The following is a 12,338-nucleotide window of genomic DNA, read 5'->3' on the forward strand; positions in this document are numbered from 1 at the left end:
CTGAGGGAACAGAGCCCTGCCGAGGGCTGCGGCCGCCGCCTCCAGTTCAGGCCTTGCTTGAGAAAAGAAGGAATAAGTAAGCCGCCGCCGGAGCCTCGCGGAGAAAGCCGCTCTCTTTTGTGCGGAGTACCTTGGGGACAGGCTGACCCTCTCCATCGCTCCCGCGGCGATGCGGCGGGCGCGCCCGAGCGCCTCTGCTGCCGGCAACTGCACGACCTAGGCAGGATAAGCACCGGGCTTTGCCTAGGTGGGGCTTAAGGAGTAGAGCTTTTAAAGTATATTAGTTGCCTCAATCAACAAACAGTGCAAGCAAGGGTCGCTGTTGTTTCTTCCACTAGTTAGAATGCGAAATTTAACCGTGCTTTGGGTTAACCCGGCTGAAGCATGCTGCACCACTCCCAGCTGTGTAAGAGCAGACAACCCTGAGGGTATGGAAGCTGTCCTGGTGCGACCGCGGTCCGTATCCTAGTGAGGGCCTGAGCCCAGCGCCTTTGGGAAGCTCAGTGTCTGACAGGGCTGTTTGAGAAGAACCTTTTGGGTGGTTATTGTTTCAGTTAAGACCAGGGCTTTTTATCTCAGCTCAAGAATTGCACAGGCTGGCATTTATACAGTACTTAGATAATGAGTACAGCTTGTCAGATGCCTGCGTTCATCAGGCAGCAAGGAACCTGTCTCTGGATTACAAAAGCGTGTTGATAACTTCTTTTAAAAAAGAACCATCCTAATAATAGGTTGTTATTTCCACTGATAAGGCTAGGCAGGAGCACAAGGCACATGGATAAAGAGCAGGATGAGTCTAGCCATGAGTGACTGCTGTTTAGCAAGATGTGACTCATGTTTGAAGAGACCTGCTCTGTTTTTAGTGTTTTCCCCTTGTATCTCCAGGCAGTGGTAAAGCACTGAGCAGTTAAGGAGCTTGGCTGTATCATGGCACGAGCGCCCTTGGGATGAGCCTGCAGATGGCTTCCTGTCCTGCTATCTTGTGGTAGGGCTGACAACAGTTCAGAGCCACTTGTTGTCAACACCGAGGTTGCGTGTGACTGACAGACAGCAAGTGCTGTGTGATAGTTCCATGCTGCCAAGGGGGTTTAGAGCTGTCTGTTTACAATACGTGAACTTACCAAGCTGCGACGCAGCCTGCTCTAGTTGGTTTATGGCATCTCTGGGAAAGACAATCTAACTTGGTCTTAAGTATCTGTGTCTGAAGCACACTTGAGATTTCTTCCAGTGATCACAATACTCGGCTCTTTTTATCTTTTTTCAGCAAAGAATTGAAATACATAAGCTTCGTCAAGGTGACAATTTGATTCTGGGATTCAGCATTGGAGGTGGCATTGATCAGGATCCCACTCAGAATCCTTTCTCTGAAGACAAGACCGACAAGGTCAGATGCTCTTTGTTTTCTGCAGCAACTATCTCTGCAAAAGGCTGAGCATATCCAACTCACCTAGCAAGCTCTACTCACTTGCATCCATATTCTGTCCACTCACATAGCTGACTACTAAGGTTACTGTGCTGCCACATTACCATTTGCAGACTAAGCCTGTTTTAAGTTAGCTCTCTGCCTTTTCTATTTTCCAACATTGCACAAACCTGTTTTTAACTAGAACCCTGTAATATACTACAAAGTATTTTTGCATTGTAGGTAGGATGGCCCTTGAGTATTTAATGCTCTCATATTTAGTAAATGGACACTTAATTTTTTTCCCAGGGTATCTATGTAACAAGGGTGACAGAAGGAGGCCCAGCAGAAGTTGCAGGACTTCAGATTGGAGATAAGATCATGCAGGTAAACACCAAGATAAGACAAGTACTAAGTGCACACTACAGGGATGTTTCTGCTGGGGGAAATACTGTCTTCTGGGTACTTCCCAGGACAGTTGTGGGGCTTATAAATAAACTGAGCTGTGGCATAAGCCTATCTGCTACGTAGTTCTGATAGAACAGTTATAGGACACCTGTGAGTCCATGCACCTGCCTTACTTCATGTTTTTTTTCCTAGGTGAATGGCTGGGATATGACAATGGTGACCCATGACCAAGCTAGGAAGAGGCTGACAAAGAGGAACGAAGAAGTGGTACGGCTGCTGGTGACCAGGCAATCTCTGCAGAAGGCTGTGCAACAATCCATGATGTCCTAATCAATCATCAAGTTGGGGAAGGGTTGGGGAGGGAGATATATAGACTGATATCAAGCAAGGAAGCAAATACTAGACCTGAACATGTTGGCTGAAAGGAGTGCATGTTCCTAACTGTGGTAAACACTTTTTTTTCCTTCCTCTGGTGGAACTGGCAGTAGTAAAACTCTAGTCCCCTCAGCAGAGTGCTTCTCTAAAGTCTTCCCGGCAGGTACATGGTAAGACTTTATTGTAGTCGTGGCTTTCAGGAGGACAGGAGAAACCCTAGTTATCTAAGGAAGCAACTGGAAAAGCCTTAACTTTGACAGGATTCTTTTGTAGCACAAAAGCTTCCTATTTTAAGAGGAAATGTGGTTTCTGCTATGGAAGATAATGCTGCGCTTAAGCTTTTAGAAGCGAGCTGTCCTGTCCCCCCATGCTATCAAATTAAAATGCCAGAATTGAGTTGCACACTGCTGTGGGGAGGAGCACTGTACTAATCCCACATCACGTGCTAGCTAGACAGAGTATGCTGAAGGGTTTGGGGCATTACAGTTTACTGCAAAGATACTTACTACAAAGCAGCCTCTTCTCAGACAAGAAACAACTAAGTAACACAGAAGTGTTAGATTAATGCCTGTGAAGTACACTAGAAGTTCATAGACACTACAGTTCAACTTCACTGTCAGAGTAAAACCTTAATTCTTGTTCCCAAGTAATTTGTAACATCAAATGAATCAAGTTTAAATGAAAGGAATATGGAGCAGGAAAGAAAACACCGTTGCTGAACTTACCAAAAGAGCTGCTTGTAGCTGTAGAGTCTTCCGTTCTTCTGCTTCTATTGGACTTGAAATGGGAGGGGTGGATTTTGGTCTGTCTTCTAGAAGACTTTGCTTAAATCACTGATTTATTGGATGGAAGAGATGAATATGCCAGTAATTTCCAAAAGTGCCTCTTGACCAAATTTAAACTTCTGGTAAGATACTAAGTTGTTTAAATCAACATGCCACAGGATTTCAGATTCTTGCTGCAACACTAAGTTAATTACCTAGCATCCTAGTGGTTTGTTAACCAGCTAGCTTTACAATTATCCAAAAAACTGGAGTTCTTAATCCCTTTCAGTTGATTTATACATATCTATACTTTCCTTAAGCAGTCTTCAGGTAAGCTGTTGTAAATAGAACATGAGGAGGTGGCAGACTAACTTATTCAGTACATTACTGCTGTGCCATGTATGTATGTTGTGACTAATGCATCTCAGACTGTTCTGTATGCACCAGCAGATGCCTATTTACCATTTTTTATCTATGGAATTACTACCAATACTGCTTTTGAATTTTGTAACTTAAGAATTCAGTGGTAAATTTTAAGGCTTTCAAGTTGAAGTTATTTTTGTTACTATAAAGACACACTGCTATTTGTACTGCTATTTCACTTGATTTTACACACAATAAAACAAAGTTGGATTTCCTGAGCTGTTTCTCCTTATGTTTAAGAATGCCACATCTCTTGAATGCCTCCAGCTGACACCTCTTTTCTGGCTCAAAGTGGATTGTGGACTACATCAACACAATGCAGTCTGAGGTTAGTAAGGTCTGATTTCACTGGTGGGTCTTTGCAGTGTTAGTGAGCTGTCAAACCTCACCTGGTCTCTAGCAGGGGGGAGAAGGGGTTCTAGTTTTCCTTAGGTTGACACTTAGGCATAGTAGCTTTTGAGCATTCAAGTATTGTTCTAAGGTGTAGTAGCTTTTGAGCATTCAAGTATTGTTCAAGTACAAATGCATGGATTCCTTTCTAGTTCTTTTAAAAGGGTATAATGCTTACCTTTGAGTAGCTCAAGACCTTGATCTCTACCTAGAACATACCTTGTGTAGTTAGAAAGCTGCCCAGGAACAAAAACATGTTTAAACCTTAATCATGGGGCTGTTAATTAACATGATACACTTAGAAATAATCTCTCTGATAAATCTTTAATCGTTACCATCCACCATTTAGGATTCAAGGCATGTCAGTAGAACTGAGCAAAATGAAGTTAGTGCACTAGAAGTGTTCAGATAGATCTGAGCACTTGTCTTAGCATCTTTGAAAGAGCTTTCAGTGAAATAAGAATACAGTTTCTACTTCTTTCCAGTATTTTTTTTTAATAAAGAGTTCAGGTTTGTAACATCTGTGTATTTGCTACCAACCTCATTCTTTTATGTACTGCTATAGCTGTTAACAGCCAGCCTGAGTGGTGGTGTTTTGTGATCTGTCTGTGAGGAGTTGGCAGCAGCACTTAGATCCACAGACAGTCTTCAGTCATTACATTAATATCTTAAGTGGTTGTGATCTCAGGTTTTTGGAAGCCAGAACTCTGCTCTTTGTGCTTCACTTCCAATCAGAAGGACATGACTCTGGTCTTTCTCCTTCCTGTTGTTAATGGAAAAAAGCCACACGTTGCTTGGACAGCTCACGCTAAGCTGTCTTTGCAGCTTCAACAGGCATGAGTCTTCCATTTGCAAGTGGTGGCTAGATAGCTTGCTGTCCTTTAAGGCATCTGGCAATCAGCATTTGGCAAGGCAACAGCTTGTATTCCATACCAGAGAGGATCAGAGTATAAAACAGAGATCAAAATCAGTATTTCTGGTAACTGGCAGTAGGCAGCTTGAAAGCCCTCAGCCAGGGTAGGGGAAAGTTCAATTTAAAGTTTTTGTCTTCACAAGTGATGTTATTCACAAGGTTCATACCCTCGTCTCCTATAAAGGCAGTAGTGCTGGACCATAAAAACAATATCAAAGATGATGGAGAAGACACCCAGGCCAAACTTGGTTGGATCTCCAAAGATTAACTTCCACTGATCTGTCAAACACAAAATTAGAGAGTTAAGACTAGCTCCTCAAGTGTAGTCTTGTCTCAAGACTATAAGGTCATGCCATACATATTAGAGAAGTTCATGTTTATTACCTGGACTGCTTAGACACACCTTAAGACTGTCTGTAGTGTACATCTTATGCAAAGCTAATTAATAACTGTTCCTGTGGTTTCTTCAGAACAGCTATTTCATTTTCTATCTTGAAGGAATATGAACAGATTCTTTATTCTTAGAATAAGAACAGCTACCCATACTATAGCACAAACATCATTCTCCCAAGATAACCTACTGGTTTATATCTGCTTTGTAGCAGGATTCTCCCACCCCATTAAGAAAGGCCCCGCCACCTCAGTTCCAGCCTTACCATTGTTGTATGACTGCAAAAACATCTGGAGAAGGCTGAAGCTTCCACCAGTGAAATCTAGTAATACATTTCCAATACTCCATCCCTCAGTACTCTTCCGACGGAAGTTCATGTATGCCTAAGAATGTAACAAGAAGTCAGTCAGCATGTCATGTACAAGCATTTCTGAGATTAACATTTAAGAAGCCTTCTGTATAACTACACTGTTTTTGTCACTAAAAGACTTAATAAATAATTATTGCTGGTTTAGTCTAGTCAGACTTTCAAGAGCATACACTACAGGCTTAGGGTGGCGGGAATATAATATAAAAGCAGAAAAGTTCAGATTTACCTGTGGGAAGTATTTTATCAGTGTGACTGCTAACTTAATGTAAGAGAAGCAGAATAAGAACTGTAGCCATGTCATTTCCTCAGCTGCAGCAAGAAACAGTGTTGTAAATGTGAAGATCCATGCAAGTGCCAGTAGTCCAACAACAACTTTGGATACTTTCTGACTTGCTCTCTGAAACAGAAGTGCAGATACACTTAGACTGACCTAGGTCATACATCCCCAGACACACTGTAAGGTATAGAATATGCTCAGGACTATGCAAGGTTACAGTCCAAACAAGTTTTTGTACCAGTTAGGCTCATACCACAAGGGAATTTTAAGACTGAATGAGTGCTATGGCAACCAGCTGTAGGTTTGCAAGAGCTGATGAGCAATATTCACCATCAATCATTTGGAACACTGTTGTCCATGAGCAAGTGGGAAACAATATTGTGGCAGTATTCTTGAGTATTTATGATGCCTATTATCAGTGCCACACCTGTAACAATCTCCTGAGTTCAGTCTGATGATATCAAGAGTTCCTATATATGCAAAAGGCTGCTAATGCCATTATGGTAGAAGATTCACGGTTGCCTTCTAATTCTTCACTAGAAACGACTATTGCACCTAGCAGGGGTGACAAATGGGCTGTTACGCTTTCGGGCTGCTTCCTTTGGTGATGCTAAACCTAAGAGAGAAACAGTTACCATCTAGAGAAAATTGGCTGTTCAGATCAGAGGCTTTTACAATGGGAATTAAATAGAGAGCCACCTGACTGTAACAATCAGTCTCACCCGAAAAGGGTGGGAATTATAAAAGGGCCTTTGCAGCCGTTTTAGAAGAAAAGAGGTTGAAAAAAATCTGGAAGTTTGAATTGCAGGGAATCCCTGAGGACCTGTCCTAGCTTGAAGAATGCTCCAAGTAGTGAGAAAACAGCAGAGCACATACCAGCATTTGTACTGTGTAGGGCTGTAATCTATGTGCTGGCTAGAGATCTGTTTGGGAACTTTATAAACTTGGCTGTTTGCCTTAGTTATTTTGAGTCCCTAAGGAGTTTACTTACAAGCTCAGAACATTCATGAGGCTCCAGTAGATACTGGAGTTGCTACAGGCTCAGGAAAGATAAAGGCAGCTGGATTGTGAAGCCTGACTTCTATCAAGGCCAATGAAAGCGCAACGAAGAGGACTTGGGAGCTCAGAAGGAGTGGACGGTGAGTGGTGAGGTGTCAGCAGAGGGAGCTCTGCCAGAGCTGACAGGTCAGCCCAGCATCAAGACTTACCTCATAGATGCAGCACTGAATTACGGTGAGGAGAGTTAGAGTTACCGCGTGGAGACTGAAGAAAACATCATTGATAGCCACAGGGTTCACCCCACTGGGATAACTGACTAAGAATTCCTCCTAAATGTAAGAGAAACCAAAACCAGCCAAATGCCTTAACTCCCTTCTGTAGATACCCACCCACTGGCAAGTATTAAGAGACAATCATGCTTACCTTAATCAAGGGAATCCAGAAGAGTCCAACATTAAACACACTGTATGCTATAAAGCCAGTAAGGTTTAATGCTATAAAGTCAAAGCTTAGTCCAACAACACTAGAGAAGGGGGGGGGGGTGGGGAAAAGAAAGTATGAGAAATATGCATCAGAGCATTACAGGCAGTTCCAGGGACAACTTGACCCTAGAATGTACTGATTTATAGGCAATTTTTGATGTAAGCCAAAGCTGCAGGCATTGTGACAACATGATGCTGTGAGTTTATCAGGAAGCAAGGTGAAATATCCCTCATGTGCCACGCACTGGTATTCACAACAGCTCTCACTGACAAGGTTGTGTCCCTGCTGTTTAACTTCACCCCTCCATGAGCTCAGCTAGTCTGATAAAACCATTCCAGCCTGCATCCATAGAAGCAGTAGTGCATCTTTGCCAAAACAAATGCTTTAGTTTTCATATATAATAATGTTTCTATTTACAGTCCCCTGTTTAGTTTAAGGGGAGCTAGCCTAGTGATTACACTACAAGGAGCTGTCTGATAAACAGCTCACAAGGTAAGTAATCTTTGAAGGTGGTCACCACAATTGGCTTGGCCGGATGATTTAGAACACGACACCAAAGGGAGTGGGGAAGCCTCCTCTATCACAAATTAGTAATGGATGCCAAAGCTTAGGATTAGGTGTCTGTAGGATGCACTTAGTTTCCTCTGACCTGCACGCATAAAAGCTCACTGGGGCTGCATTTATTCAGGCCCTATCTTTGCCTTACTTTTTTCCCCAGTCTTTCCATGCATAATTCACAATAACCAAGACAGATGTAACTGAAGCTAGGAACATGATTTGCAGAAGTGCTTAAGTGACTTGCAAACACATCTTAAGTCTCTTTACCTTTTTCGTCGCCAGTTCTCAAAGAGTTGAGGATAAAAGGAGATAGACCAGGCGAGGAAATAGATCCAGCCAATCACTTCATCAGCGTATCTCACTATGATGCTATGAATCACTTGAAATTGAATCCTAGGTCTGATGGTTAATGCAAACAGAATTAGTTAATTTGTCTGTTCACACTTTTTTCAGGAGATTTGGCCTTGTTCTGCTTTGAGAGACAAAACAGAGTCCAGGTGTTGAGACAAGAAGTAAAGATTCAGAGTTGGTTTCAGCTGAGTTGCTCCCCTTTTCTTTAGTGTCCTTGTTATGTTTAGGACATCTCCCACTCCTACCCTCAACCTACCCTTTCTTTATTGCCTCACTCTTTCCCTTCCATTCTTTTACCATAGAAGTCTTCAAAAAGGTCATCTTGTGCCTATGGCTTCCACTCTCTAGCATAAGGTCTGTTATGCAAGAGCAGAGTTTCACTTTTCACGTGCTGCCATTTGCCTCATGATCATGCCTGTCCTGTTGAGCATTTCATATGCTTACCTCTGCATTTGCTTTGAGTCTTAAAAGCAGAAGTGAAACGAGGAAGTAAAACAGGACTATCCTGTTGCTCAGTAGCTTCTGGGCAACAAGCAAATACAATCCAGCTTTCTCCATCTTGCTAGACTGTTTTCCTATTAGGGAGGACTGGCATCTGTGAAAAGAGGGCTCCCCTAACAAGAAAGCAAAACACCTATATCTCATGGTGGTGATGTGGGCGCACAGCTGCATCAGATTATTAGCACTCCAGAACGAGTTCTGCACAGTCAGAATGGTATCCCACTGGACATTTACAACCAAATGCTTCCTGGATCAGAAAAGCTGACACATAGTTTTGATACTTTTGGGAGGGGTTATTAAAACCAGACTAAGGAGCCAAGAGAACTCACAGTCATCTAGTAATGAAATCTAAGATACCAAGACTATCACTCTTCTTCCATAACCTGTATTTATCTGAATACCTTGGGGATTGCTGGACGGTCACCACATCTCCTCAACCACATACCACCCATATCCCATTAACTATTTAACTATAAGGAGGGAATAATTACCCCAAAGTTTAGGAAGCTGTAGGATAGTAAGTGGAACTAAAAACCAGTTTCTCACCCAGTTAAGTTGGAATTAATGGTATAAAGATAAACTGTTACTTGTCCAACATCATCTGCTTTCACTTGGAAGTCCGTTTTAGTGTGACCTGCAGGCAATTGTACCTGCAAGGCAAAGTGGAGGGAAGAAAGAGGAGAGCTGCACCAGACTAGCAGTAGGCTTTTGCATAAGGTCAGAAGTCTGTTCTGTCACTTACTTCATCAGGCAGTTCAACAATGGTGCTGTGTTTTGATGAGTGTGTAATATTAAGAGTTATCACCAGTGTCTCATTTAATGGAGCCCTGTGAAGGCAGAAAAAACAAGTTAGACTGGTGCCCGAGTTCACAAAGATTGCTTCAGGGCTGCGGGAGAGTAGCTGCCTGCAGAGTTAAACCACAACAAGCAGATAAACACCACACTGCCGTTCCCTCACTTCCCCCCCCACCTCCAGTGGGATGGGGGAGAGAATCGGGGAGGGGGAAAAAAACCCCAAAACCAAAAAGTAAAATCCGAAACCAGGACATTGCTAAATCCTCACAGCTGTTCCAAACATAATGAACAGCCCATACAAGACAGTACCTACCTAGTACTCAGAGGAACACCAGCACCAAAGTATGTTAGCATTGTACTATTTCTTTTATCTGAACTAGTGATGGGCACTAGACAGTTATATGGCCACATTTTACTTCCCTCTTCTCCACACAAGTGACAGAGCAAAGTCATTGCCACCAGAATCCTATCACTGTGCTTGTTAACCCTTTGCTGGTAAAGAGGGGCAGAAATGATGGACATGTGCTTGGGCGATGAAGGGCAGACATTGTAACAGTGCAGTAAGACAAAAACAAAAAAAAACCCTCAAATAAAAACCCTCCAAGTGACATAGTCCTGCACAGCTTTCCCAGAGAACTCCACTGAGCATTTGTTCAGGTTTAATTGCACAGCAGTACTTAAAATATCATAAGGTTCAAATGCCTGTACTTGTCCATGAACAAGATTACAGTATCACATGTATCTTTGCAAAAATAAAAGTTCTAGACTGTTGCAGCCATGTTTTGCTATTTTCCTCTTTATCATGATTCTTGCATTTTCAACTGTTCCTTTTACTCAAACTTTGAGATCCCAAAGGGGAGGGCTGCGTGTGTTTAACAATCCTTTCCTGGGAAGAGGCTGACATGGCAAAAACATGGGTAAACAATGCACTGTATTAAACAATGAGACTAAGGTGCATCAGCCCCCACTCTGGAGTAGCTGCATTTCTTTGCTAGAAATGGCAAGTTCTATTTGCTTGATAAAGTTCTTTTGGTGATCCTTCTAGGAAATGCAAGTTTCTCTTAAGCATCAATTTTTAGAAATGGAGGAACTGTAAGTTCACTTATGGAAGACAGTTCAGTAAGCTAATATAGGTCAGACAGTGTAAAACATCTTTTCCTGCTCAACTTTCCATACAAATGGCATGGGATGTTGTCAGAGGCCAACCATACAAGGCTGTTTGTGAGAATGCTGCACTGTCTAGGTCCATACTGGTACTAAGCGATGTAATAGTCTAGAAGTGGCCAGTCACACCAGTGAGATTCACTCTGTATGAACAATTAACTGAGTCTGCAGGAAAGTCTTAAGTATATAGCCAAGTCCTACCCACTTGCTCGTCCCCCGTTGCAAAGAGAAAGTAAAGATGCAATCATGATTTTACCTCAGAGAGATAGTGACATTTGTTGAACTTCCACTTTCTAATGAAACCACTTCAGGGACAGACAAAACAATGACTCCATCTGGGGGGAAAATAACGAACCAACCAAAAAAAAAACCCACACAAATCTCAATTACTATGAATGATTAATAGCTCCTTCAGAAGAACTACCTACTTTCTTTTGTGATATAGACATTTTGTCCACTGGTACCTGCAGTGTCAGATTAATAAAATTAGTACACATGATAAACAGCAAAGGGAGTACAGCTTATGTCAAGGCGACTAAACAAAAGGAGAAGTAAATAACTGTCACTTGAACATGTTACAAGGAAGCAATTTAAATATTTGAAGTGCAACAAAAGTTCATGTCAAGAGAAGGCTATAGGATACTTCAAACCCACACTAATTGTTTCTTGATGTGATCCTAGTAACTTAGGAGTCATAAATGCCCAAAATTTAGTTTAAAATTGCTTCTTGGGTCACAGATTCAAACCAGGTACCCAGATGTTCAAGAGAATCTTAACACTTCAGGAATCACAAGCACCTTACTATAGTGCTCTGAAATATTGCTATTAAGGGGTACACTTTACAACAATCCAGCTGTATTGTACCACATCATGCTTTAAGAGAGGCCAAGATTCCAAGTGCCAATACAACTGGTATCAAAACCACAAGGTGGTCATGTGTCAACAGTTTTGACATTTGGAATCCAAATCTATTTTATTTACTGTATGTTTGAAGGACACAAGAGACAAGAGGAAGAACAAAGAGCTATATAAAAATAAGACCAGAAATTGAGAGATAAACAGGTTGCCCTGGACACTTATTTTCTTCTTGCCATGTATTACACAGTCTTCTTAAGAAGTTATTTAAGTGCAGGAGAGCTCCCCAGTTCATCACCGACTGCACCACAGGCAGTATTTAATCTGCTTCTGCAGAGGTTGAGTTTGGAGCACAAGGCAAGTGCTCCATCACATCAGTGCCTCAGTGTAGCACTGTCTGTCTATGAACACACCAAGTCAAAGGTAACGTGTGAAAGACGAGCTGATGGGAACCATGGCACAGGTCTCCCCAGAGAGGCATGGTGGGGATACTGCAGAGCAGCCCTCTTCCACCTCTTACCGGCTCAGACCTGGCCCCTGCCCAGGAGGCCCTGTGGGCCCAAGCTGGGATGGCCAAACACTCACCGCTAGGCCCCAGCAGCACAAGCGAGAAGTACAGCAGAGTCGGGAGCAGGTAGTGCATCCTCATGGCAGAAGAACTGCAGGAAAAGTGGGGGGAAGGCTTTGCTCAGGACCCACACATTTTGAGTGGGCACCAGCCCATCCCCTCAGCTGGCAGCTCCCCGCAAATAGCTCCCTCCCTAGCACCACGGCCCCCGGCCCTGCCCGGCTGAGGGACCCTCAGCACCCCCGAGAGGGCATCGGTCTTTCAGTCTCTCTGTCTGCCCAAAGTCCCCCGCGGACATCTTTCCCTCACAGCTTATCCCTCTCCCGCCACACACAGCAACCGCCCCCCCTA

The 12,338-nt window shown here is 42.9% G+C and overlaps 3 protein-coding genes and 1 long non-coding RNA gene across 4 annotated transcripts in view; 2 read left to right on the forward strand and 2 right to left on the reverse strand.

Moving 5' to 3' along the window:
- EMC6 (ER membrane protein complex subunit 6) overlaps positions 1–156 on the reverse strand; it is a 2,148-nt gene extending 1,992 nt beyond the window's left edge. The window contains exon 1 of the mRNA XM_009278330.2: positions 148–156. Coding sequence (XP_009276605.1) covers positions 148–156 — 9 coding nt within the window. The remainder of the gene's footprint in view (positions 1–147) is intronic.
- Positions 157–343: 187 nt separating this feature from the next.
- TAX1BP3 (Tax1 binding protein 3) lies at positions 344–3,590 on the forward strand. The gene is made up of 4 exons (XM_009278332.1): positions 344–445; positions 1,265–1,384; positions 1,712–1,789; positions 2,003–3,590. The coding sequence occupies exons 1-4, from the start codon at positions 344–346 to the stop codon at positions 2,138–2,140; spliced, it is 438 nt and encodes a 145-aa protein (XP_009276607.1). The 3' UTR covers positions 2,141–3,590.
- Positions 3,591–3,639: 49 nt separating this feature from the next.
- LOC103898001 lies at positions 3,640–8,287 on the forward strand. Its single transcript, XR_657520.1, has 2 exons — positions 3,640–3,700; positions 8,207–8,287. It is a non-coding gene; the product is annotated as an uncharacterized LOC103898001 (long non-coding RNA).
- Positions 4,141–12,338, reverse strand: part of CTNS (cystinosin, lysosomal cystine transporter) — an 8,462-nt gene continuing 264 nt past the window's right edge. Inside the window, exons 2-11 of the mRNA XM_009278184.2 lie at positions 12,005–12,078; positions 10,821–10,899; positions 9,348–9,432; positions 9,152–9,255; positions 8,021–8,152; positions 7,136–7,235; positions 6,922–7,041; positions 5,663–5,833; positions 5,332–5,449; positions 4,141–4,954 (exon numbers count right to left, since the gene is read on the reverse strand). Of these exons, the coding sequence (XP_009276459.1) occupies positions 4,824–4,954; positions 5,332–5,449; positions 5,663–5,833; positions 6,922–7,041; positions 7,136–7,235; positions 8,021–8,152; positions 9,152–9,255; positions 9,348–9,432; positions 10,821–10,899; positions 12,005–12,068 (1,104 nt within the window). The 5' untranslated portion in view covers positions 12,069–12,078 and the 3' untranslated portion in view covers positions 4,141–4,823. The remainder of the gene's footprint in view (positions 4,955–5,331; positions 5,450–5,662; positions 5,834–6,921; positions 7,042–7,135; positions 7,236–8,020; positions 8,153–9,151; positions 9,256–9,347; positions 9,433–10,820; positions 10,900–12,004; positions 12,079–12,338) is intronic.

The sequence above is a fragment of the Aptenodytes forsteri genome, unplaced genomic scaffold, assembly GCF_000699145.1.
Source record: "Aptenodytes forsteri isolate BGI_AS27 unplaced genomic scaffold, ASM69914v1 Scaffold66, whole genome shotgun sequence".
NCBI lineage: Eukaryota > Metazoa > Chordata > Aves > Sphenisciformes > Spheniscidae > Aptenodytes > Aptenodytes forsteri.

Excerpts from the sequence above, each read along its gene's own strand:
- TAX1BP3 (XM_009278332.1), top strand. The coding sequence starts at position 344 with ATGCGAAATTTAACCGTGCTTTGGGTTAACCCGGCTGAAGCATGCTGC. Across the intron at positions 446-1,264 it reads AGGGTATGGAAGCTGTCCTG|CAAAGAATTGAAATACATAA; the intron begins GTGCGACCGCGG and ends ATCTTTTTTCAG. Across the intron at positions 1,385-1,711 it reads CTGAAGACAAGACCGACAAG|GGTATCTATGTAACAAGGGT; the intron begins GTCAGATGCTCT and ends TTTTTTTCCCAG.